The 27197-nt window shown below is 42.1% G+C and overlaps 1 protein-coding gene across 5 annotated transcripts in view; it reads left to right on the top strand.

The window, feature by feature from the left end:
- The first annotated feature begins 90 nt into the window (after positions 1–90).
- The window catches only part of ppip5k1a (diphosphoinositol pentakisphosphate kinase 1a), a 37873-nt gene continuing 10766 nt past the window's right edge, over positions 91–27197 (top strand). For 4 of the 5 annotated variants that reach the window (XM_079240117.1, XM_079240116.1, XM_079240114.1 and 1 more), the window contains exons 1-25: positions 91–169; positions 3674–4159; positions 5552–5747; positions 6335–6425; positions 6518–6603; positions 9142–9296; positions 9824–9925; positions 11729–11890; positions 11972–12093; positions 12193–12294; positions 12389–12475; positions 12565–12640; positions 12730–12839; positions 13490–13575; positions 13673–13798; positions 14229–14350; positions 15453–15635; positions 16569–16710; positions 16793–17016; positions 17197–17324; positions 17423–17537; positions 17625–17732; positions 18376–18732; positions 18873–18966; positions 20036–20161. In XM_079240117.1, coding sequence (XP_079096243.1) covers positions 4016–4159; positions 5552–5747; positions 6335–6425; positions 6518–6603; positions 9142–9296; positions 9824–9925; positions 11729–11890; positions 11972–12093; positions 12193–12294; positions 12389–12475; positions 12565–12640; positions 12730–12839; positions 13490–13575; positions 13673–13798; positions 14229–14350; positions 15453–15635; positions 16569–16710; positions 16793–17016; positions 17197–17324; positions 17423–17537; positions 17625–17732; positions 18376–18732; positions 18873–18966; positions 20036–20161 — 3244 coding nt within the window. In that variant the 5' untranslated portion in view covers positions 91–169; positions 3674–4015. The remainder of the gene's footprint in view (positions 170–3673; positions 4160–5551; positions 5748–6334; positions 6426–6517; positions 6604–9141; positions 9297–9823; positions 9926–11728; positions 11891–11971; positions 12094–12192; positions 12295–12388; positions 12476–12564; positions 12641–12729; positions 12840–13489; positions 13576–13672; positions 13799–14228; positions 14351–15452; positions 15636–16568; positions 16711–16792; positions 17017–17196; positions 17325–17422; positions 17538–17624; positions 17733–18375; positions 18733–18872; positions 18967–20035; positions 20162–27197) is intronic. The other variant, XM_079240115.1, reaches the window with a different exon arrangement.

Genomic DNA, 27197 nt, shown 5'->3' with positions numbered 1-27197 from the left:
TTGGCCGTAGCTGATTAGCTTACTCGGTTGTCACGTCACGCCTCTACGGACTGATTCTCCTCGTTTATTGGTTGCTTGAAACGTCAATCATCTGTGTGCTAAACTGAAAAAGGAAAAAGAAAATTTGGTTTCGTGCAAACTGTCAAAGACTAAAGGAAGCGAGACGAAGGTAAGTAGCAACATCGTGAGTCGATGATTTTGTTTTTTTCCATTGTTAACCACTGACAGAACGTTAGTTTTAGTGACAGCAAAGTCGTTGGGTATTTGCTTCAAATGCACACAAAATGGCCTCGAAAGGCTTGTTTACATTTCCAACCCCGCTAGCAGGATGCTAACATGTACTAAATATCTCTTTACAACATGTAAGGAAGCTGTTAACAGTTTTATCTGTGTATGACATTAGATTCCTCTAATCACATCGGAAGTCTACTTTTCTGTATTTATAGACATTAACATGAATTGATCTTTAATAGTGTTTAAGTACATTAAAGGATTCGTGCAAGATGTTGTAAATTAAATAGAAAGAAATGGAGGATTTTACTGTAGGTTGTAGAAACAAGCTGATGTAGTGTTTTTTTCCACCCAGTCTTAATGGTATCCATCATGTGGTACCCTGTCAGACCCATTTCTTGTTCATCTAGTCAGCGAGCTGAAACATGTTTTTTAGTCCAGAAAATGAATGGAATTTCTCCATGTAGTGTGTGATGGGGATGGCCCAGACCATTATCCATGCAAACATACCCATTTAGACTGTTTTAAATAAGAAAAAATGTAACATTTTCTATTTAAACAGTGAGTATTTCAATCAAAATAGTTTCCCTAAGTCAAAACTATTTTTTCCCCTAAATATTCATTTTACTGCAAGCAAAGCTCCAACTTCTTTGCATGATCAGAAAATAGAAAATGCAGTTTCACCTTAAATAGATTGCTACTGTGATTGTAGTTGTTGCTGTTTACAGAGATATCCTGATCATTAAACTGTAATTTACCATTATTATACACTCACATTTATTCATTTATAGGTTTTGCAAGCCTTTTTTGTAAATAGTTTGGGCATATCTTGCAAAGAACAGTTTTTTTTTTTTTTTTTGCAGTGAGCAAACTGCTGTTATTTTAGATTCTTACACCTAGTCTGAGATTTCATAAAGAAGGAAATTGCATAACATGCAAATCACTGCATGTGTTGGATTGTGTTTCTGTAACAAGACTGGAGAAAAGTCGGGGTTTATGAGGTCAGAACATTAAAACAAATTAGATAGATAATGTAAAATATATGTAAAAATGCAAACACAGGCTTGTACGCTATCTCTGATCTACAGGAGCTTGGATGAGCAAAAAAAATCCTGCAATGTCTTCACCATTAAGCTGTGAAGCATGTTAAAATTTGTCTGCTTGTTTAAAGTACAAAGAAAATACTGATTTGTTTACATAATTAACTGTTAATCACCTGTAAATCAGACAATAAGACAATCTGATGTTTTATTTAGGGTCTTTTTGGTTTTATTTTATGACTAAAAACATAAAAATTGTTCTAGTTAAAGTTGTTTAAAATGAAAACTTAGTTTTAATGATATTGTGTATAGGAATAATATTCACAAAAATGAGAAGAAAACTCTCCGTTTAGCTCTTTAAAAGGCTTTTACACGTGAAGAGCTCTGCTCTGTGTCACGCTGTGGCATGTTAACCGCACCCCGGCCACCTAAATCCCCAAAGTCCAGTTCAGAAATAGAGGACATGACCTCAGCGTCCTCAGATGGAGTTGTGGCCCTGTTGCCGGCCTGAGTGAGCAGGTGTAATAGAGGAGATTACCTGTTATAATCAAGCTTTGTAACACTAATCCACTCAGCTGTGTGGAATGCATTTATTTTAGATCAATGCAAAACGGGAATAAGAATGAATTTCAGAGCTGTGTGTGTGTCACAGCAGTAAGTGACATGTAATCATCACAGACTTCACAGTTAACCCTTTCTTTACTCCTCTTCCTGAGTCCTTGTAGGATTAAATACACACACAGTCCAAACGGAAAGGTTATATTTATATTAATAAACTGCAAATGCTTTGGAAGAGTGTGTATTTCATGTGTATAATTACTAGGAGATTTATCTCCTAGTATTCATGTCAGTCCTCAGGGACCACTGCCATGCAGGTTTTGGATGTTTCCTGGTCCAGCAGGTTGATGCGTCAACACGCTTGAGCAGAACTTGACAACAAGCTGTGGAGGAGAGTCATTTCATGTGAATCGTGTGTGTGTTTGGTCGATTCATACTTTTATTGTCAATGTCAAGTGTGTGTGAACACATGCAGAGGAGTCAAAAGGGACATTTGTCTTCAGTCCACGGTGCAAAAATAGAAAGTATTGTCTAAAAAATAATGTACACATCATGCAAAAACAAGACGTGTTCGTGTGTTTTCCTGTAAACGTGCACCCTACACACACACACACACACATTCACACACACAACGACCAAAGCTGGAGGCAGTTATTGATGTAATCGATATTTACATGTTAAGCATTCCTGTAAACGGTGCAAGAAAAAGAAATCGGGGTGATATGTATTATCTGCGGGGTTTCTTCTGTCGTAACTAATGAGGTTTGTCTGACAGACTGAAGTGCAGCATTAAAGAGGACAAGAAAGCAGATTATGGCTTCATTTTATTTAAAAAAATCAATAATAAATGTCAGAAAAGCTTGTTTCTATTGGTATCTACTAGGGCTGTGACGATATGCTTTTGTTTCAATTCCGATTTTTTTCTTTTAGGTGCCAATTCGATTTAAATTGCCACGCTCACAGTTCTTTAATAATGCTGATTTTTGTAGATTAAAAACAAAAAAAGAAATGTATAAAACCTTTTTTTGCTTGTCATTTTTCTTGATTTTAATGAGGAAAAAAACAACACAGCAGCCAGACCATCATTCTGCTGCTACAATGCACAATAAGACAAGTAAAGAGATCAATAAAAACAATAAAATGACAAATTTTATATTATATTTACAAGTGCAATAAAAATACATGTTTTCCTGACACAATGAATGACCGTGATTAGTAATCGTGATTACAAAATTGCTCAAAATAATCGTGATTATTATTTTGGTCATAATCGTGCAGCCCTCGTCGACAGCCATGGAAGCTGAGGTCGTCACGGTTACATCTTCTCTCCTAAAGAGATAATCATGATTTTTCTGCACGGCAGCATGACTGTTACAGACTGCAGACAAAAACCCGGATTTCAGTGGAGCCTGTCCCAGCAGTCTGCAGGCGCCAAGCAGCATACACCCTGGACAAGTTGAAGTGTTTCATGCATACAGATTCATAAAAGATTGCGTAAGTGGGCTCTGTTTTCAGGTCACAGATGTTTGAAATAAAAAAATAAATAAATAAAAAAACTCCTCTCGGCTGGAGTTGGCCTTTTTTTCTGCGACGAGTTCCCTACGGGTTGGGACAGTTTGTTTATGATCTCAGCTGAGCTCTCTCTCGGCTGCTTGCACTAATAACAGTGTTTCCTCCTGCAAACAGTCATCCAGACCCTTAAGTGCCTGCGCCTGACGCTGAAGTGGGTTGTTTGATCAGATGCAGTTTGTCTGGTCTGTTTCTGTGACTCTCATGTTCAGTAGATCGCTGATTAATGTGACAGTTGTGTAGAGATGACGGTTATTGTGTTTGTGTTCTTCCAGGCCTGTTAAACCTGCAAACAAGTGGAGGAAAAGACGCATCAGATACCTGGAGCTTCGTTCTGACGCTAATCGCCTCATGTAGGAGGATGAGAATTTGCTGAATGAAGAAGAAGAAAGTAGACGAAGATCCTTCCAGCGGATTGACCAGCAGAGCACCGTCTTGTCGTCCAGTTTCATCTCGCTGCTCTGCTTCACAAACCTTCGTCTGGCTCTGCTGCGCAGCTGAAGCGGAGTGGACTCCCTCTCCCCCGGCCTCACGCCCTCCCATCGGCGGCCCGCTCCGGCGGTGTGTTGGTGTACGATGGCGCGGTGGGACACTAACGGCTGCCGCGGGGGATTGTGATGTCAGAGCCCAACAGCCCGGGCGAGAGCCGGCGTGGCGCTCCCAGATTCTTCGTGGGCTGCGAGGACGATGAGAGCGAGGTGGTGGAAGGCAGCATAAGGACCGATATGGAGCTGTACGAGGACGATGAAGACACAGACTCGGTGAGAGACTCTGGTTTTTTAAGACGAATTTTTGGAGAAAGAAGTTTCTACGAACCCCAAACAAGATCATTTGTGTTTCGTTGTGAGATTTCAGCAGCGAATTAGCTGGATAGAAGCAACAGCAACGACTTTACAGTCAGTTAATTCTCATAAAGCTATGAGACATTTTGCTGAAGGAAAATGAAGCAGTTTGACTTGTCAGACAAATCTGTTGCATTTTAAGTTTATATCCTCGTCATTTAATCCCTAAACCCTGATTGGCTCCTCGAAGGGCTGAAAATATTACAGACAGAATCAATCATAGCAACAGAATAAGAAATCAGGGCCATACAAAATGAAAGACAGACGGAGCTCTGGCAGTTAAAGGTGAGGCCTATATGGAAGTGCATTAAACTGCAGTTCCCCCTTCATCCACTAGGGGCTGCTAAACAGAGCAAATCCCCATAGACTCCCATGTTAAAAAAACCAACTTCACAGCAGAAATAAACATGTTTACAGCAGAAATAAACACGTTTACAGCGGAAATAAACGTGTTTACAGCGGAAATAAACGTGTTTACAGCAGAAATTAACGTGTTTACAGCAGAAATAAACACGTTTACAGCCTGGTTCAAAAATCCATTTTCGGTTTAACAGAACAGCTGCGGTTTTTAGCCGGTTAACAACATGACTTAGCTTTAGCCCGCTTACCTCCGTTAGCTGGTTAGCTCCTGTTATCTCTGGGTTAGCTCGGTTAGCTCTTAGCTACAGGCAGCTCGGAGTTCGCTCCATGTCAATCATCCACCATGACGCTCACAGCCACCCTCTCAGCTCCACCTCTTTGCCCATATTTGTATTTTCCGGGCGAGACGACGCGCATGCCCCTGCCAAGATGGTGATGGTAGGAACCGCCCACCGAGCTTCAATTCAGCTCTTCAGAAACCTACGGGTGACATCATGGAGGCTCCGCCCATCTTTTTATATACAGTCTGATCGGGACAGGACAGAATTTAGACTGTAAGGCTCAATAAAAAAAATCCAAAGTGTTTTTTGGTACAGACACGAATAAATGTTAACTTTTAATTTCAAGGACTTATTGAATAAAAAGCATGCAGAGATGGAAATGTTTACGTTTCTCCTCTGTTTTATTAAAATGTTTTGCTGGAAGGGAGTCTCTGAGGTCCTTGAACATGGAGGAACATGTATATGAACCTTGATTATTATTGAGAAATTCTTCATTTAGGTTTTATTTCTGAAACTTTAGCTAGGGCTTGTATAAAGCAGAAAGAGGTTTGAGCTCACTGCTGCATGCTGTGTAAACTGCACAGATACTAACGCTTCAGCAGCGTCAGAGTCACCCTGCGAAGGCTGAACAGACTATAAGTACGGTGTTCTTGTTCTGTCTGCTGTAAAGCCCCCGGAGCGACAGATCATGGTGGGGATCTGTTGCATGATGAAGAAGTCCAAGTCCAAGCCAATGACCCAGATCCTGGAGAGGCTGTGCAGGTTTGAGTACATCACCGTGGTCATCTTCCCCGAGGACGTCATCCTCAACGAGCCTGTGGACAAATGGCCTCTGTGTGACTGTCTCATCTCCTTCCACTCCAAAGGTACCAGCACGTTTACGCAGGCCGAACGGCGAAACTCACCGAGGACTTCTGCTTCTAGAGAAAGGGCTTTAGAAACAGAACTCGAGCCGTCGGCACCAAAACATAGTTTTAATTTTTATGTTTCCTCTTTTGTTTACAGTGCACTAGCTTTGACTTGTATCTTTTCTAGGAGTGGTAAAATCAAAAAAAAAAAAATTGAAAATCGTGATTTTTTTTGCTTCACAATATTAAAATTAAATTTGTTGTTAAAAAAGTCGATTTTTCTTTTTCTTTTTCAAATAAATAAAATAATCCATTATAAAATTTTTTTGCCATTTTTATTGTTTTTATTGATCTTTTAACTTGTCATCTTGGGCATTGTAGCAGCAGAATGATGATCTGGCAACTTTGTTTTTCTCTTATCAAAATCAAGAAACTTGAAGTTTTGTATATTTCTTTTTGTTTATAATCGACAAAAATCAGCAGTATCAAAGAATTGTGAGATTTTCAATTTAAATCGAATCAGCACCAAAAACTCGGAATTGAATCAAATCGGAATAAAAAGCATATCGTCACAGCCTTAATCTCTTCCATGTGTAACATTCCAGGATTCCCGCTGGATAAGGCGGTGAGCTACGCCAAACTGAGGAACCCTCTGCTCATCAATGACCTGAACATGCAGTACTACATACAGGACAGGTGGGGCCTTTCACTTAAAAAGAAAAGGAAGAAGATGCATCTGGGAATGCAGCAATCAGTCTTGTGTGTTCATGATCGTTTGTTTTTCCCAGGAGGGAGGTGTATCGCATCCTGCAGGAGGAAGGGATCGATCTCCCACGTTATACTGTGCTGAACCGTGACCCAGATAAACCAGATGGTCAGTCTGCTGCCAGCTCGATTTATGTGTCGATAATAGTTTGATCATGCAACTCAGAAAAAAGTTGGTTTTTTTTTGTAAAAAAAAAAGTTGAGTAACGCCTCTTTTCCATCAGTTTCGGCTTGTCTCAACTTAACTCGTCTCTCAGCTCGGTCCTGTTTCTTTTCCATTACATTTTAGTGCCAGGTCTAAAAGGGGCGGGGTTTGTGTGAAATCGCTGTGACGTCAGTGTTGTGCACGACAAGCTCTGTAACAACACAGGACCTAGAGCATGGCTTCTCAATTAGATATTCAGGTGGGCCAGATTTTAAAATAAAGAAATTATCAGAGCCAAAAAATAAATTAAGGGAAAAGAAATCAGTAGAAATAAACAAATAAGACATTTACATTTTGAAAAATAAGTAGTTTATTAATTTTTCTATTTGAAATTCAGTCCAACATAACAAGGACAAATGCACAAAATAAAATAATGAAAACTCCAGTCAGAGACTATTTTTCTCCTAACTTTTAACATAAAAAGGTGATATCAAACTAAACTTTTTGATGTGGTGCCTCCTCACGTTATAATCTTTAAACACCGCCACACACTCGTTGCATATTAAACACATCGGTTTGGAGCTCAAATGTGCAAAAAAACAAATATTTATCAGTCCAAGCGGGGATAAATCTGCGGTTTTCATTGTCACTTTTGTGTTTTGGGACAGAGAGCAACATGCTTGCTAGCGCTACCCTTACAACTGTTGCTAGGCAACCAAGTGTGCATTCATGGTCTGTACAACTGTAGGATTGTAGACTACTTAATCAGCGTAGGAACAACTGAAGGTTCTTGATTAATATCTTTAGTCTTTTCCATAAGCTGAGCCACATAGAAGTTGGTTCTGGGCCGCATGTGGCCCGCGGGTCGCCATGGGAAGAGGCCTGACCAAGAGGCAATCTGCTACTTGGTCTGCGGCTCACTGGTCGCTGACCATAAATCATATCCATATGTTGGAACCACTTCCAGTCTTGTCTGTTTGATCCACTCCAACCATTGTGGTCCTTGACTTGCCGATAGTCACTTTGGAGCTTTTTCAGCTTCACTGGACGCTGCTGGAAACTCTGTTGCTAGCCGTAGACGTTGAGTCGGAAAGCTCTTGATAGATTTTTTTCATTTCATGTCGCTCCATCTGGTTCCCTCTGTATCCTTTCCTCAGCAACCAAAGAAATGTCTCCACCTCAATGTTGGACCACGGGACAGACTTTTGTGGCACCATTGCTTGTCCCGTAATGTAAACAACTTGAGAGTTGGAGTCGCTCTTCCAGTGATGTCACTCTCTGACCTCTGATTGGCCGCGCCCCTGACCAATAGCGGCATGTAGTCTGGTGACGTCACATACAACCCGACTCAGCTCGCTTAGAACCTGGTCTGAGGAGTTACAAACAAAGTACCGGTAAACAGTACAAAAGCCGAGTGGAAAACCCTCCAAACCGAGCCTTGGCAAGGAATTTTTTCAGAAAAATATGTGTACATTTATTTAACAAAAATATCAAAATAAATCTTTTCATGCAATAACTTTGGGCCCATAAAAGAGGTCAAAGAAAACAGACTTCAACATAGGCATTAACATAAGGAACTCAAACACTAACTGACCTACCTAACGGACACACAAGGGACACATATATACACTACACATATATACACTGGCTGATCGGGCCATTGTTTTTAACAACGAGGAGGGAGGGACAATACAATACTCTATACCAACTATCACATAAACTTAACTTATCAATAAAGTGTTAGATGTAACCTGTTTAGACAATAAACTAAACAATCTATAATTCCCAAATAATGCAAGACACAAGTGTCAAACAATCAATAGAAGAACCTGAACCCCTCCTACACTTCCCTCCTATAAAGATGGTTCTGCCCAATCAGGCCTCAGCCTGATTTAAGGAGCTCCAGTGCAGCCAGGACTCTTTCCTTTTGCAAGATTGGGAACTCCAAACAACTCAAAAGGAAAGTATATTAACTGAAAGCAAAGCAAAATAACAAGGTGACAAAATAAGTTAACTCAATGTGTGCACCCAGTTAGTTAACCCCCTGTCAACCCAGCTAATAAAAAAAATGATAGAGTGGATCTTTAAAGTGTTTACATAAGAAATTGAGGGAAAAAAAGAAAGTTACCAGACCTTTACTATGTGGCAGCTCATGCTGCCATCACACTGATACTGATGGAAAAGAGCCTTCAAAGTCTCAGGCAAGCAGCCTCCTGTTGCCATTTCTTTAAGACGGCTTCAGTTTTATTTGAGCTCACGGATAAATTTAGTATCTTAGCAGTCCCAGACGTAAGTCCTGTGACGTGGTTCTGGCATTCAGTCCCTGTTTTTACAGAGTGGCCCAGACCCTGGAGAGATGAGCTATCTGATATTTTACATGTCTCACAGAAGTGTCGGATGGTTCAGAGGGCTTGAGCGTAAACGCTGCAGGGTCACACATCCTCTGTGTGTATTATTGGGTGTAATAAAAAGGTGAAGGGCGTCATTTCCTCTGTTTCTCAGAGTGTAACCTGGTGGAAGGAGAGGACCACGTGGAGGTGAACGGAGAAATATTCCAGAAACCTTTCGTCGAGAAGCCTGTCTGTGCGGAGGACCACAACGTCTACATCTACTACCCCACCTCTGCAGGCGGAGGCAGCCAGCGACTCTTCAGGAAGGTCCTTCAGAAATATATTTTTCCCTTGTGGCTCATTGTTTTTCCTCATCACACTTCAGTTAGTAAGCTGATGGAAACAAGCGGCTCATTTCATACGTTTCCAAACCCCCCACCTCTCCCCTCCCACCTGTCCGTTTTCCTCCATCCAAGTGCTCTTACAGCGCTCATGTTACATTTGGGAAGCGCTACAGATGCACGGCTGGCCTAGACTTTCTGAATGCTCACTTTGGTTTCGTGTGTTTGGTGCAAAGCTCAGCTGTTGATGGACGGAGCAGACGAGTACACGCCGAGCATGAACCTTCACCTTTATGAGCTTCCCTCATTAACGTTGCTGTCAAACAGAAAAGTGCATCATCTTAAATCAGGGACTGTGCTGTCAAACAGGCTGCAGGCTTTTATTCAGACGAATGAATGTGGTAGAGATTGTGTACAGTACATGACTGTTTTATCGGCCCAGTTCATCAAATGAGCTGCGCCAGACAGAAGGATGAACAGAACAGCAACTCAGCTCAGTGTCTGTTTGCGTAGATTGGGAGCCGGAGCAGTGTCTACTCTCCAGAGAGCAGCGTGAGGAAGACTGGCTCTTACATCTATGAAGAGTTCATGCCGACAGATGGCACCGATGTTAAGGTAGAGTATGCACATGACGATGTTTATAAACTACAGTATTTTATAAGTATTCACCATGCAGTTCTACAGAATAAAGAATTTTAAATCTATTTGTGTGCTAATGTAGGCTATAATCACATTCTGTTCTGTTATATTCTACAGTCATTTAGCAGATGCTTTTATCCAAAGCGACTTACATATGAGTGAGAACAACACAGGCACAAAATCAAACGGTAGAGGACATCGTAGGAAGGTGCTAGTGGACTGTCCAGTTGGACGCAGGTTCTTCCATGAAGTGCTACAGGCTTTTTTTTTTTTCCATTTGTTTGTTTTTCTTTTGTTGTTGTTTACTCCCTTCCCACCCCATAATATCACCTATGTAAAATACAAAGAATTAATACCATAAAGTTTGTTGCAAAGAACTGGGCTAAGTTCTCCAACTTTCCAACAAATATAGGTAAACTAAGGGTAGAAGTGCTCCTTGAAGAGCTGATTCTTCGGCTTGCTCTTAAAAGTAGACCAGGACTCTACAGAGCGGACAGAGTTTGGGAGATCATTCCGCCATCGTGGCACAACAGAGGAAAAGAGTCTGGCTGGTGATTTAGTCCCACAAAGTGGTGGTAACATGAGGCGTCTTTCACTGATGGAACGTAGTTCTCGAGAGGGAGTGTAGGTCTGGATTAGGGAGTGATGGTAGACGGGAGCCGTTTGAGTTATTGTTTTGTAAGCCATAGGCAAAGCGTTAAATTTGATGTGTGCTGCAACTGGAAAACAGTAAAGTGTGATTAGCAGCGCAGTGACATGAGCTCGTTTGGGTTGGTTGAAGACCAGATGCGCTGCGGCATTCTGGATCATCTGCAGAGGTTTAACAGAGCATGCAGGCAGACCTGCCAGTAGGGAATTGCAGTCATTGATGCGTGAGATGACCAGAGCCTGAACAAACAGCTGAGTCGTGTGTTCTTTCGGGAACGGTTTGATTCTCTTGATGTTGTAGAGAGCATATCCGCAGGTACTGCCTGATTCTCAATGTTGTAGAGAGCATATCCGCAGGTACGGCCTGATTCTCTTGATGTTGTAGAGAGCATATCCGCAGGTACTGCCTGATTCTCTTGATGTTGTAGAGAGCATATCCGCAGGTACTGCCTGATTCTCTTGATGTTGTAGAGAGCATATCCGCAGGTACTGCCTGATTCTCTTGATGTTGTAGAGAGCATATCCGCAGGTACTGCCTGATTCTCTTGATGTTGTAGAGAGCATATCCGCAGGTACTGCCTGATTCTCTTGATGTTGTAGAGAGCATATCCGCAGGTATGGCCTGATTCTCAATGTTGTAGAGAGCAAATCCGCAGGTACGGCCTGATTCTCAATGTTGTAGAGAGCATATCCGCAGGTACTGCCTAATTCTCTTGATGTTGTAGAGAGCATATCCGCAGGTACTGCCTGATTCTCTTGATGTTGTAGAGAGCATATCCGCAGGTACTGCCTGATTCTCTTGATGTTGTAGAGAGCATATCCGCAGGTACTGCCTGATTCTCTTGATGTTGTAGAGAGCAAATCCGCAGGTACGGCCTGATTCTCTTGATGTTGTAGAGAGCAAATCCGCAGGTACGGCCTGATTCTCAATGTTGTAGAGAGCATATCCGCAGGTACTGCCTGATTCTCTTTATGTTGTAGAGAGCAAATCAGCAGGTACTGCCTGATTCTCTTGATGTTGTAGAGAGCATATCCGCAGGTACGGGCAAACAAGGCAACATGTACCTTAAACGGATACCCTTCCAAAGAGGTGAAATCAGCTGTGTAATTGCGGCGTTCTTGTGACTCCAGGTTTACACCGTGGGGCCTGACTACGCACATGCTGAGGCCCGGAAGTCTCCTGCTTTGGATGGGAAGGTGGAAAGGGACAGCGAGGGGAAGGAGGTCCGTTACCCCGTCATGCTTTCAGCTATGGAGAAACTGGTCGCTCGTAAAGTGTGCCTGGCGTTCAAGGTGGGAAAAATTAGCTTAGCTTAGCTTTACTTCATCCCGGATGTTGAGTCAGAACGTTGCTTTTGTTTCCTTTTGCTGCAGCAAACCGTATGTGGCTTCGACCTCCTCCGAGCCAACGGACACTCCTATGTCTGTGACGTCAACGGCTTCAGTTTTGTCAAGAACTCGATGAAATACTACGACGACTGTGCAAAGATCCTTGGGTACCAGCTGTAGTGTTTGCTCTACCCAGATAGCTGAGGTTTTTTTGTACTTTCTCTAGTTGGCTGTGATGGAATCTGTCTGTCTGCTCAACTTTTCAGGAATATCGTGATGCGTGAGCTGGCTCCTCAGTTTCAGATACCTTGGTCCATCCCAACCGAGGCAGAAGACATCCCGATAGTTCCCACCACCTCCGGCACCATGTAAGTCATAGCACGGTGATACCTAGAGGACGAGTTATGGTGTAACTGGTTTAAATCTAACCAGTTTGTTTTAATCTCTGCTGAAACCTGTCAGGATGGAGCTGCGCTGCGTCATCGCCGTCATCCGTCATGGAGACAGAACACCCAAACAGAAGATGAAGATGGAAGTTCGAAACCCCATGTACGTCGTCTCTGTGTTATAACCTCCCTGTTTACTTCCAAAAATCCTCAAATTTTCCTGAGTAATTTGCATGTCTGTGATTCATCCAGGTTCTTTGAACTCTTTGAAAAATATGGAGGATACAAAACCGGGAAATTAAAACTGAAAAAGCCCAAACAGCTGCAGGTAATCATAGATGATCTGGTTTTAACTTCCGAATGTCCATAATTCTCCGTCTCTGAGTGTTTGCTGGTTATGCTTCTGCATCTCAACAGGAGGTGCTGGACATCACACGGCAGCTGTTGGCAGAACTGGGACAGCACAATGACTGTGAAATTGAAGAGAAGAAGTCCAAACTGGAGCAGCTGAAGACCGTTCTGGAAATGTAAGGGACAAGTGGTCACGTCATTAACCACTCATCCCCGATCTCATTCCTGTATAACTTAGTTTTGAGCCATTGCTGCAAGTAGTTAGACACAAGCTAAAAAAAAACTATATATAAAACAATTTTTCCAGTGTGAGAAGATTTTCTCCTGCATTTTTTGCCAGCATAAGTGTTTAATTTTACAAGAAATCTAATAAACTCTTATATGTTCCAAATTTCCACCAAGTTTAGTTTAATTCAATCAGACTAGTTTTGTGTCATCTCAGACATTTAAAAGAAAAGAAGAGCAACAATCTTGCACCTCTGTCCAGTGGAAGAGCCAAGGTGGAGATACGTAGGAGGTGTCGTGGTTGGAAATTGTTTCCTAAATTTGTCTTTGGCGTTCTCGTGTGATTGTGACAAATGCGTTTTGGAAAGGTCACCATCTGTCATACGGAGCTGCCTCAGCAGCTGCTGCGGCTGATGTTCAGTCGACGTCCTGAACATTGTTGAAGCAGGATTGACGTCAGCGACACGTGTTGTGGTCGGGCTTTGCCAAAACAATCATTCAAGCCATTTAACTTCACAAATGAACATTAAAGATGTCTTTGTTTAGATTGAGATTAGTATCAGTAAACTTGTTTGTGTATTTTGTATTCCTGCTCATGAAGGTATGGCCACTTCTCAGGGATCAACAGGAAAGTGCAACTAACTTACCTGCCCCATGGGCAGCCGAAAACCTCAAGTGAAGAAGAGGGTAAAGGGAGTTTTATTTAATTTTTTAGCTTTTTGTCCAGTTAAAACAATGAAACGGCTCAATTCTGCAACATTTGATGTGTTTTTGTTTTTTGTAGACACACGTAAGGAAGGTCCATCTCTGCTCCTGGTCCTGAAGTGGGGAGGAGAACTGACTCCTGCTGGCAGAGTGCAGGCCGAGGAACTGGGCAGAGCCTTTCGCTGCATGTACCCCGGAGGACAAGGTAAGATGCATGCGGATGCAACGTCGTATGTTGTTTTTCCCAGCACTTCCAACATTGTCGGCACACAGTAAATTGCTAAATGCGGCTCTCCGACCTGGAAACGGAAAAATTTATTCACTGGAATCTGTGATTAGGTGTTCAAGTAAACCTTCATGTATTTATTTACAAAGGTCTGAAACACATGCAAACCACAAGCATGAGTCCCACACTCAGCAGACACAGATTCATTTACGTTCTGACTGAGCCGCAGGAGGAAAGACACAAAAAGTGGGTCAAAATACCCAAAACTGCTTTCTCTTATTCATAACAAACAAGCCGCATAATTACAGGATTCATTGATAATAGTTTGAATAAATACAGATGCTTACACATCAAATCCAAACTTCTATTACTTACCATTGGTTTTTTTTATGTTTTATTTTAATTTCAGGTGACTACGCCGGCTTTCCAGGCTGCGGGTTACTGCGGCTACACAGCACCTACAGACACGACCTGAAGATATACGCATCTGATGAAGGCAGGGTGCAGATGACGGCTGCAGCTTTTGCAAAGGTAGTTGGGATTTGATACTGAGGCCTCGGTATGCGATGGACTTTACAAGATAAACCACAAGAACTTCGCATTTTTATTCTTCACCACTCCGTTAAAAGTCAAGTGTGGAGAAAAGAATCAAAGGAGATAAAGTTTAATTTTCTGCAGATCTAAAGACATCTGTTTCATTAAAACAAGCTTTTAGTATGAATTTAGTAAAAGTAGAATAAAAGAATTCCACTTACAGATGGAAAAAGACATGAAAACTAGAAGTTGTGTTGGCAAAGAGTGAATAAAGGAAAATAATTGCATTTATTAGCTGACTTTAACAGAGATGACACAACTGTTTTCCTCATTTGATTTGCTCTTTGGTTATTTTACTTTACTTCATGTTTTTATAATTATAATTTTTTGTTGACCAAACCTAAAAGAAAACCATTGCATAACTGTTTATATTCTCCTTTAATATAATAGCTGACTATCAATTTTCTATATTTGCTTTTTGATAGTTTGTTGGTTTTGTTAAACCTACATTTGACTTATTTTTATATTATTTTATTTTATTTTATTGAATTTAATTTATTTTATATTTTTTATTTTATTTTTATTTTAATGCAATACTTATTGCATTTTATAGTTTTTATTTCACTTTCATTTTCAATTTTATTTTACTATAAATTTTAATTTTATTTTCATAGATTTAATTTTATTGTAATCAAATCTTAAAGTCAAAAGCTAAAAGCATTTTTATTACATCTTTAAGAATAAATAAGCAAGTGAAGACAACCAGTACGGTTATTTATAAAACTGTTTCTCCGTAAGGAAAGCATTTTTGTTAAGCTGAACGGAGTTTTCAAGCAGTCAGAATGACTTTGTCCTGAAGTCAGTGGAAGTATTTTTATTTAAATTTTATATATATATATATTTTTTTTTTTTTAATTTACTCAGTATTTACAGTAAGGACGTAGAAGGAAACAGTTTATTCATGTAAAAGTACAGTAACATATCTGGACTGCTGATGACAGCCTACCTTCCATGTGCAGTACCAGTCTGATCAAACTTCTCATTAGCTACGTATCGCTCTGAAGGAAACTCTGCTGACTTTGTTTGTGTGTGTGAGCAGGGTTTGCTGGCTCTGGAGGGTGAGCTGACCCCCATCCTGGTGCAGATGGTGAAGAGCGCCAACATGAACGGGCTGCTGGACAACGACAGCGACTCTCTGAGCGGCTGCCAGCACCGCGTCAAGGCCCGGCTCCATGAAATCCTTCAGAGGAACCGGGACTTCACAGAGGAAGACTATGATACGGTGAATAAGCAGCTCTTAGTCCAAACAGCCGTCTGATCTCAGAGAGCCTCTTGTGTCTGCGAACCTCTGCAGCTTCTCCTCCCAAACGGTGCATTTCGTTCCTTAACTCGTCACACAAACAACGTCTTTTGGCTCCACAGTAACAGCTGGACTTTTGGTGATTTATGGACGTTTTCTAGGCATTTATATCCCCTCTCTAATTGTTTATAATCCTGCTCCAAAATGATGTTTATTCAGAAACTTTATGTGGTAAATCCACCATAACATCATTATTTACCATATTTTTATCATCAAAACGATAGCTATCACTACTTTGTCTCATCAAATTTTTCCTGCAAATTATGATGAAAATTTTTACCAATCAGATGGTTTGTAGCAGCTAAAGATCAACAAGTGAGCAGAAAGTTATGTTTGGGTCTGAAAAAGAACAAAACTAATGGTCTTCCATGCCTGGAATGAAGGGAAAGAGGTGCAAAAATGAGATGAGTTGGAGTCTATTGTTGAGAATAGTTGGTAAATAGAAACATAAATAACTGCAAATGTGGAAAAAGTATGATTATGTAAATATTTTCTGTTTATTTATTTCAGTAACAGTATGTTTTTTTCTCCTGAAAGCCAAAACTAGAATGATAAACAGATGAGAAAAGACTTGTCTTTATTTCTGCAAAGTACCGTTATAATAAATTTTATTTGTTTGTTCGCTCATTTTCTATTCCAGTTATACCAGTTCAGGCTTACGGGGAAGCCTTTAGGTGCCTTATAAATAGTCTGTATGTTGACTTTTATTAAAAAGTTCGAGCTTCTACATGAATTTTTACGCTTCACGTTTAAATAAAAACACAGAAGTGGACAAAAATGTCAGAAAAAGCTTTTTTTTTTTTTTTTTTTTTTAAACATGGGTTAAGCCGATGTGATAATGTGTCTTTGCGACAGCTGGCTCCAACCTGCGGCGCCTCTTTGGTCAATTCAATGAACCAAGTGAAGAACCCCGTGGCGATGTGTGACCAGGTGTACGCGCTCATTCAGAGTCTCACCTCGCAGATCCGCAAACGAATGGAGGACCCCAAATCAGCTGGTGAGGAAAAATCCCTCTTTATCCCCATGCTTTGTAGAAGTTTTCTTTCCCTAACCCCCTCCCCCCCTCTGTCTCCCACCAGACCTGCAGCTGTACCACAGCGAGACTCTGGAGCTGATGCTGCAGCGCTGGTCCAAACTAGAAAGAGACTTCCGCATGAAAAACGGCCGCTACGACATCAGTAAAATCCCCGACATCTATGACTGCGTGAAGTACGACGTCATACACAACGCCACCCTGGGCCTGGAGGACACCCTGGAACTGTTCCGGTTGTCTCGAGCTTTGGCCGACATCGTCATCCCACAGGTAGGAGGAAGGTAGACGGAAGGGAGCAGCGTGGACTGCTGCAGGATAATACTTGTGTTTAAGGAAGTCTTTTGCACATTCGACGTGTTTTTGCAGGAGTAAGGCATCAGTAAAGTGGAGAAACTGGAAAAATACTTGTGTTTAAGGATGTTTTTCTGCACATTTGATGTATTTTTGCAGGAGTACGGCATCAGTAAAGGGGAGAAACTGGACATAGCATATGCCTACTGCCTCCCACTGGTTAGAAAGATTCAGCTAGACCTACAGAGGACGCATGAGGACGAGTCCGTCAACAAACTGCATCCTCTGTGAGTCTAACATTCCTAAAGAAGGTTGTTTTTATAAAAAGAAATAATATTTTAATCAAAAGGTTAATCAGCTAACCGTGGAGAATAAATGTGGACAGGTACTCTCGTGGAGTGATGTCCCCCGGCCGTCACGTCAGGACACGTTTATATTTCACCAGTGAGAGCCACGTCCACTCCCTGCTCAGCATCTTCCGATACGGAGGCTTGCTTGATGTAAGCACACGTCAACGCTCTGGTTAAATGTGTGTAGATGGGGTGAAACTGTGCGAGCAGAATGACATCTGCATGTGTCTGCTGCAGGAGGAGAAGGACCAGCAGTGGAAGCGTGCCATGGATTACCTCAGTGCCGTCTCCGAACTCAACTACATGACGCAGATCGTCATCATGCTTTATGAGGACAACAATAAGGTGCGTTCCTGCTGGACTCTTTACCTACATGTTGATCAGTAACATCCGTATGAGTCCGTAGGGCTGTGGCAACATGCTTTTTGTCACGATTCAATTTAACTTGCGATTCTCACAGTTCTATAATATTGATAATTTTTGTAGATTAAAAACAAAGAAAATTTATAAAACAGTTTTTTTTCTCATAATTTTTCTTGATTTCAATGAGGAACAAACAACACCATCGTTCTGCTGCTGTAATGCCCAAGAAGACAAGTAAAAAGATCAATAAAAACATTAAAAATGACAAAAAATTTATTATGGATTATTTTTATAATTGACAAAAAAAATTCCATTTTAAAATTGTGAAGCAAAAAAATGTTTTTTTGATTTTGACACCCCTATGAGTCAGTATTAAGTTCCAATGTTAGGCTGACTAAACCTTCCCTGGGAATGTGTGCGTGAGCGTGGACAGTTTGTGTGTTGGCCCTGGATGGACTGGTGTCCTGTCCTGGGTGTTCCTGGAACCGGTTCTGACCCGTTTCTGATCTGAGTGATTGTTCTTCTACCTTTTGGAGGGCAGATGTTGGATTTCTGGGTGATGAAAACATGAGCAGGGATGGCGTAAAACCTCCATACGTATATCTTAAACCTTTTCTGTCTGAAGGACATCTCCTCTGAAGAGCGTTTCCATGTTGAGCTCCACTTCAGCCCCGGAGTTAAAGGTGTTGAGGAGGAGGAGAACGCCCCGACCGGGTTTGGCTTCAGACCTGCATCTGCGGAGGTGGCGCGGCAGGTAAGATCTCATGCAGCACTGAGATCTTACTGTGACAGCCTTTCTTCTTATTGTCCTGCAAAAATCATCCCATGTCTGCTCGTTCAGAACGGGCAAAAGCAGCCTGACCCGGGCAGCCTGGAGGACCTCTCGCGGGATGAAACGGACCGTGCCGTCCCACTGTCTGAGCCAATCACCATTCAGAGGAGGTCGCCGCTTATTCGCAATCATAAGACAGGCTCCATGGAGGTGAGGATCATTGCTGTTCCCTTCTACAGACATATCTGTCCATTTACCTCAATATGGAAACTGTTGTATGACATCCGGTATGTTCACACCCAACCATGTGTGTATTTTATCTGTGTGTGTGTGTGTGTGTGTTTTACCAGGTCCTGTCAGAAACATCCTCCTCCAAAGTTGGCAGCTATCGCCTCTTTTCGTTCTGTTCACGCCAGTCTCCTGAGATGAAACAAAGTGGATTAGGTAGGTGTTGTCATGGCAACCGCAACAGCGCGAGATGACTTGTTAGAATAGATTTTTATCTGTAATGGACATAAAAAGTGATTAAAATAGTGATTGAAAGCAGAAACTGTGTTTTTATAAAGCATGTTCATTTCATTTCTCCCAGTGCTGATAGAAGAAATATTAATAATTAATAAGAAATTTTGACAAATATTCATAAAGAACAACGATAAACATGAGGGGTTTCTAGTTTTTTATCACATAGCAGGACTTTTTTCAGTTTCCATACAAACAAGACCATCACATCTATTAAAACCCAGTAAACCTGCTGGTGTGGTGTGCCCCCCCCCCCCATCTCCGATCTTCTCCACCTTCAGCACAAGACTGATTGATTCTGCAGCTGCAAATATTTGTGTTGGATTGTTTCCATCACACGTGCAGTCGCAGCTGTTTGAAGCAGATTGAAATAATTCTTTGTGTCAGCCTGTGTCAATAACTCCCGGCTGCAGCCTGGAGAATGGGGCGGGGCTGTGTGTTGGGTGGGGTCGGGTGTCAAGTGGGCGGGGTTTGTTGTCAAATGGGCAGGATTGGTTGTCAAATGGGCGGAGTTTGTTGTCAAATGTGCCGGTTTAGATGGCCAGTGGGTGTTAGGGGTTAGGGTTAGCGCCAATCTAAATGTTGAGGGGGCGAGGTTGGACGTCCATCCCTGCCTCATTCTCCAGTTTGCAGCCAAGACCCTCCCGCCTGCGTCGCCTCTTAGGATCTTCCTTTTCTCTGCTACTCCGTAACGTTCTGTTTTCTGTTTGGGAGTAAGTTGATGGAAAGAAACCAGTGGATTTTTTTCCTTTTTTAAAATGATAAGCTCATAGTTCAGGTGAAAGATATCCGTCCCAGCCTCTGTGTCATAAAAGCCATGAAAACCGATGGAGATGGAGGTTGGTACGGGCTGCATGGTCCTCTCAGTCTGTGTACCTGTTTCTTCTTCCTGTTTCTCCTCCTGTCCTCTTCTTTCGGACTCTCTCTGGTGAGCTGTTTGAGTAACGGCATGTGATGTAGTGGTAACTAACCCCCCCACCCCGCCCCCTCGCAGGCTCTCAGTGTGCCGGGCTCTTCAGCACCACCGTCCTTGGTGGCTCCTCTAGCGCTCCTAACCTGCAGGACTACGCACGCGCACATCGCAAAAAATTCTCCACCGGCAGTCTGTCCTACAAAGACGGTACGTGTTTTAAAGACCGCGTTGCATCACAAACCACATCTCCTTGTCCTCACCTATGAAAGATGTTAGTTTATCGCAGTAAGGCGGTTGGGACAGTTGCCATGTATGCCCATACATGTAAATTATAGATTTATTTTATTTTATTTATGATTATTTTTGGTGACTTTTTGTTCCTTTTTTTAAAATTATTTTTTAAATCCTCATATCATTCTAGTCACCAGCTCCACAGTTTTCCATGTTTTCTTTTCTCTCCACGCCACTTTGGAGTGTGTTAACCAGCAGGTAACCAGCAGACTGCGCCACCAGACAGACTTCAGGACTTGTGACGTGTGAGGTGCCGCTTCTGGAAATTTGGACTAAAGTACACCATTCCAGCGAGAACGGCGCATATAGCATCCCGTTTACATGCACGTCAGAAATCCGACCGTTACCTGATTTCTGGAGTAATCAGATTATTCAACTGATCGTGTTTGTAGTCTCACATGGATCCGATAACCTGAGTTATCAGATTATGAGAAATCAGACTAAATGCCAGTTTATGCTCGAAAGAAATTAGCTTTTCATCCTTTTTGTGTTTTGCCTGCGTTATTTGGTCTTCTTCTGGGGCACCGCATCATTTCAAGCAGTATTTCTAACGTGCAGCCTGCAAAAGGAACAAAGAGTAAGAAGCCTCAACACATTCAGTGGCCTCACGTCAACCTCTTTTTATCAAATCAAACTTTATTTGTATAGCACTTTTCGTGCTTAAAAACAATACAAAGTGCTTTACATAATAAAACAATTTAACCAAAATGTTTTTCGTTTTTTTAAAGTCTATATTATTAATATAAAGTCCAGGAAGTCAGAGCCTCTTAAATAGAAATCAGATAAACACAAGAAGAAAGAGTTTTATTATCTTTCACCGGGGCCTGTTTGGAGAAACACAGAGCTGCTTTTTACACCAATGAGGTGAAATTGGGCAATCTCTCACGGCATACTAGTGTGCCACGGCACGGGTTGAAAAACACTGATCTAGACAAAGGGCTACCCCCACCCACGACCACCCAGGCCATCATCATGGGGGCCACCCGGGTCCGGGCAGACAGAACCCACGCCACAGTGTCTCTTTTTTTTGAGAACTTACATAATCACAATCTTCGGCGCCATCACCACCTTTACTGCTGACTGAAACAGAGCTCTCCGCTGCCCTCTGGTGGATGTCGGGTTTAATAACCACGCCAGCATAAGGAGTTGATGAACATGTGAGGAAGTCGCATTTAAAACCAACGTACAGATTTACATCTATAAAGAGAGCTTAAATGAGCCAGTTAGCATTCTCCTCTAACCTCTGATGTCTTTATGCTTCTAATTTATTTTTACATCAGCGAATGTGCAAAGCATTGCACCACTTCCGTCTTTTTAACTTCTTCTGTTACACACACACACACACAATGGTGTGCAGCAGCGATAAATTTAACATAAACAAGGTAAAACCTTAGTGTTTTGTCTTTTTTGTAGCTAATTAGTTTCCACATTAGCAGCTAATGCTAAGACCTGGGTGCCGGCGTGTCCGACTCAGACCAGCGTGCCCAAAGTGCACGCTGACTCGGCACATGATCTGATTGCTCCAAGTTATCGGATTTCACGGGTCATGTAAACGGGTGTCAGAGGCAGCATGTAGGTCTTAGAATTCGTGAAATGTGCTGTTTGTTGTGAGTTTGATGCAAGTTGTGTAATTGCGTTGCTGCAGCAGCGATCACGTTGAGTCATTCAGTTCGACACGTCAGCTGGAGCCCATGTTTCCCCCATTCTGAGAAGTGTGTGTGTGTGTGTGTTTTCTGCTAGGGTGAAGCAGCACACACTTCCATTAACTTTCCTTTTGTTCCGAGTGTCATGACCTTCACCTGTTGCCTTCACGCACTGATTTTGTGTTGCAATCAGCTGAAACTTAATGGACTAAAACCACTTTTTAGAAAGATAATGCAACAATCAGCCGTCTGCTGATTGGCTCTGGATGCCAGGGCCAAAAACCTGGGCTGGATTTGATTTAAAGGATTTTTAGAAAGGATTAAGGTGGGACATAGACGGCGAGTGTGTGTGTCGCCATCTCATCCAGCAGGTGTCAGTGTGTTGCCATGGAGATGCGTCTCCTCAGCATCCATTCTCCCGCTTGTCTCACGTAGACTCTCTGTCGGTCTTTGTCATCCATCTTGTCAGACCTCATTTACAGGAATGAAAGGAACGCTTGTGGTTTCGGTAACCACTTTAAGTTCTTCTTTTTATTCTCAGTATTTCTTGTGAGCATGTCCTTTTTTTTTTTTTTTTTTTTTAATTTATTTTTTTAATTGAAAAATTATTTAGACATAATATTGAAAATACAATATGTTCATATTGTTTTTAATATACAACTCCCTGGAACAAACCCACGCTGTTGCACCATAAAAAAAAATTACAGAAACAATAATAATTTAAAGATTAAGTTACTCATGTAAGATAAGTGAGGGATCCACCTTTTTGATCTAATTCCAATTTCCAATTCCAACTTTATTTATAGAGCGCTTTAAAACAACACAGTTGACCAAAGCGCTGTACACAATCCCCAAGCTCAACAACATACAGAATATAATAGAAGTAAAATAAAATAAAAATATTGGTCACTTTAACACACAATATATAAAAAGAGTAAAAAGGAAACATAAAAAAGGAGTCTGCAACTCAAACAGTGGTTAAAGCCAGTGAAAAAAGGTGACTCTTATGCTGGGCGGACACTGTGCGATTTTGAGGGGATTTCACCACGATTTTGCTGTCGCAGACCACGCTGCGTCATCGTGGAAACATCGTAAACAATGGCGGGCAACCCCAACTTCAGATGTGTGCGGTGGACACAGCTGCTAGAAGAGTCTCGGGATCAAGGCTGAAAGTCTCGGGATCGGGGCTGAAAGTCTCGGGATCGAGGCTGAAAGTTTCGGTATCTAGGCTGAAAGTCTCGGGATCGAGGCTGAAAGTCTCGGGATCGAGGCTGAAAGTTTCGGTATCTAGGCTGAAAGTCTCGGGATCGAGGCTGAAAGTTTCGGTATCTAGGCTGAAAGTCTCGGCATCTAGGCTGAAAGTTTCGGTATCTAGGCTGAAAGTCTCGGGATCTAGGCTGAAAGTCTCGGGATCTAGGCTGAAAGTCTCGGGATCTAGGCTGAAAGTCTCGGGATCGAGGCTGAAAGTTTCGGTATCTAGGCTGAAAGTCTCGGGATCGAGGCTGAAAGTTTCGGTATCTAGGCTGAAAGTCTCGGGATCGAGGCTGAAAGTTTCAGTATCTATTGTGCGATTTTGAGGGGATTTCACCACGATGTTTCGTGGAAACATTGTAAACAATGGCGGGCAACCCCAACTTCAGATGTGTGCGGTGGACACAGCTGCTAGAAGAGAGATTAGTAGAGCTATGGAGAGAACACGAGGTTTTCTTTTTTTATTTTGTTTCAGCGCACAAGACAGCGCACACAACTGCAAGAACTTGCTGCCTGCTCGCCATCTTGTTGTCAGGCACGCTGTGGTTGTCATAGGAACTAGGAAGCTTTGTTTTTCATTGTTCACACTCGAGCACGTCGTGCCGTCACACGCCGACTGACGCCGACAAGTACTCGTGGTTGTCAATAATGGTGGCTGACAGCAGTCGTACAGTATGAGTACACATGTCGTAGGGTCAGATAGAGCACGAGGGACAAACCCGGTCGTGCAGTGGGAGCATTTCCTCGACAGTCAGATTTCTAAAATCGCACAGTGTCCGCCCGGCATTAGGAGCAGATTAAAAAGCAGAAGAGACCCTGCCTGTCTCAGGTGCAGTGGCAGTCTGATCCAGAATAGTCTGTAAAGCGTCTTGAGATGGCATTGCCATGATTTGACGCTATATAAATAAAGTTGAATTGAATTGAATAGGTTGCCATATTGAAGAACTTATTAACGCAGCCTCTTAGAGAGTACCTTATTTTCTCCAGTGTTAAATGACGGAAAAGATCAACAAACCACAATTTAAAAGCTGGAGGATGCTTTTCCTTTCCACTTGAGCATGTCTTTAAACATAGCAGTGGTTAATTCATCCTTTTTATGTATGTGTGTGTGTGTGTGTGTTGTCATGCTGCAGCCTCTTCGTCCTGCTCAGGTTCAGCATTTGGCTTATGTCGCTGTCTCCTCGTGTCTGTACAGAGTTTCCCAGACTGATCAGATCAACGTGGTTAGACGTACAGAAGGAAAGAAAAGCAGAAAGTTGGGCCTGGATGAGATGTTCTTTCTTTTTCTTTTGTGTTTTTCTTTTTTTATTATTTAAGTTGAACTCATTTCATGTCACGTTAGTGGTCTGAAGATTGGCGCATTGGCCCACATCTTCCAGCATCAATCATCCATTTTTACAGCCACCTCCGACGGGCTCCTTTGTAAACTGGAAGTACTGACTTGTAAACTACTTATTTGTCAAAGTGTTGGTTGATTTTTCTCTTTTTTTTTTATTTTTTTATTTTATTGTTGTTGTTGCGTCCACATTAGACAAGAACAGGGGATGGTTAATCATGATACCTGTGGCTCATAGTAACACTAGTGATTTTTTTATTTTATTTTTTTTATTTCCTCAGAGTTGTTGTCTATGCCGGCAGTAAAACGATTTTCTGTGTCGTTTGCAAAGCATCCGACTAATGGTACGTCTGCTTCTTTAAAGTATTTTTCCACTTCACCTCCCTTTTGTCTTGCATGTCTTCAAACTTTGGTTTTTTGACCTTGAGTCATTTTTTTTCCACATGGCCTTCCAGCATTTCAGGTTTCCGTTTTTTTTTTCTCTTTTGATTGTTTAAATTATTTTTTATTCTATTTCTTTTTTCTTTTTTTTTTTTACCCATTAGCTTTCTAACACTACCTGACATTCTCTTTCTAACCAGGGTTTCCACTGGTCTTTCAGTGTGTAGATGTGAATAAAAGCTGGGAGAGGGAATGTCAGCCGTTGCAAAGGCCTCATAGAGCATGACATAAATACAGCTATGTTGTGAACATTACTGTGCAACCGTTTCTGCCATTACTCATTTATTGCCACAAAAAACAGGAAACTGGTGATTTTTTTTTGTTTGTTTTTTATTTACAAACATGAATACAGAATGCAAAGTAGAAATGTTTTAATGAGCTTGGAAGTGAATGTTTGGGTCTGAGTAGCTTTTTCACAGCCCGAACCCACCTAGAGAAGCTTTCTGTCAGGAATAGTTCTCCAGGTTTCTAGAAGGACTTTATGGTTGTGTCATCCCTCTGAACTCTGTGGAGGATCTGTTCCTCCTTCATCTACAGTCCAGTTTTTGTGTGCTGCTGCGTACCGCTGTCTTTTTTCACTTCCCTTTTTCAAGAACGGCTTCTTTGCAAACATGTTTCCATGGAGACCAATGAGGCTATGGCCTCAGATGCATCTCTCAGGTCCTGGTTCAAGTCTGGTTCAAGTTCAAGTGAAAGTCTCGGGATCGAGACTGAAAGTTTTGGTATCTAGGCTGAAAGTCTCTGCGTCGAGGCTGAAAGTTTCGGTATCTAGGCTGAAAGTCTCGGCGTCGAGGCTGAAAGTTTCGGTATCTAGGCTGAAAGTCTTGGGATCGAGGCTGAAAGTTTCGGTATCTAGGCTGAAAGTCTCGGGATCGAGGCTGAAAGTCTCGGTATCTAGGCTGAAAGTTTCGGTATCTAGGCTGAAAGTTTCGGTATCTAGGCTGAAAGTCTCGGGATCGAGGCTGAAAGTCTCGGTATCGAGGCTGAAAGTTTCGGTATCTAGGCTGAAAGTCTCGGGATCGAGGCTGAAAGTCTCGGGATCAAGGCTGAAAGTTTCGGTATCTAGGCTGAAAGTCTCGGGATCGAGGCTGAAAGTTTCGGTATCTAGGCTGAAAGTCTCGGGATCGAGGCTGAAAGTTTCGGTATCTAGGCTGAAAGTCTCGGGATCGAGGCTGAAAGTTTCGGTATCTAGGCTGAAAGTCTCGGGATCGAGGCTGAAAGTTTCGGTATCTAGGCTGAAAGTCTCGGGATCGAGGCTGAAAGTTTCGGTATCTAGGCTGAAAGTCTCGGGATCGAGGCTGAAAGTTTCGGTATCTAGGCTGAAAGTTTCGGTATTTAGGCTGAAAGTCTCGGTATCTAGGCTGAAAGTCTCGGGATCGAGGCTGAAAGTCTCGGTATCTAGGCTGAAAGTTTCGGTATCTAGGCTGAAAGTTTCGGGATCGAGGCTGAAAGTTTCGGGATCGAGGCTGAAAGTCTCGGGATCGAGGCTGAAAGTTTCGGTATCTAGGCTGAAAGTCTCGGGATCGAGGCTGAAAGTTTCGGTATCTAGGCTGAAAGTCTCGGGATCGAGGCTGAAAGTTTCGGGATCTAGGCTGAAAGTCTCGGGATCGAGGCTGAAAGTTTCGGTATCTAGGCTGAAAGTCTCGGTATCGAGTCTAAAAGTTTCTGTATCGGGGCTGCAAGTTTCCATATCTAGGCTTAAAGTCCCTGTATCGAGGCTGGAAGTTTCGGCATCGAGGCTCAAAGGTTCGGTAGCTAGTCTAAAAGTTTCGGGATCGAGGCTGAAAGGTTTGGTATCTAGGCTGATATCTGGTTCCACTTCAAATCAAGAATAGGACTGCAGGTCCAGAAAAAAACCACCAAAAACTTCAATAGACCCTCAGAAAAAGTCTGTAGAACACTTGAATAGACAGCAAGAAAGTCCGGCTGCAAAAGCGAAATGCGAAGAACTGAGGTTCGACTTTTCAGAAGAAGGAGGTATAACTGGAAATAATGTAGCTTTCTAACCTAAAGATGGTAATGCGTAAGAAAAATCCTCTCTACTTGGTGACTTTGTGTTTAATCTCTGTCTCGGTGCTTGTCTGCTTGGCGCTGCTTTTCCTTTGGTTTGTGAGATGGCAGCTTGAAGCTGTGTCAGCGAATGTGCTGCGTGGTTTAACTGGGAATTTTACCATCATGGATGTCCTACAGATGAAGGCTTGTTTATGAAATCAGATTTATGAGTTTGAGGCCTACAAGTCTTATTTTCTGCTTCAAATAAACCACATAAACCCATAAAATA

Source organism: Telmatherina bonti (assembly GCF_933228915.1).
Source record: "Telmatherina bonti genome assembly, chromosome: 1".
Taxonomy (NCBI): domain Eukaryota; kingdom Metazoa; phylum Chordata; class Actinopteri; order Atheriniformes; family Telmatherinidae; genus Telmatherina; species Telmatherina bonti.
Note: the sequence above shows the minus strand (reverse complement) of the source record. Positions and strands in the feature narration are given on the sequence as shown.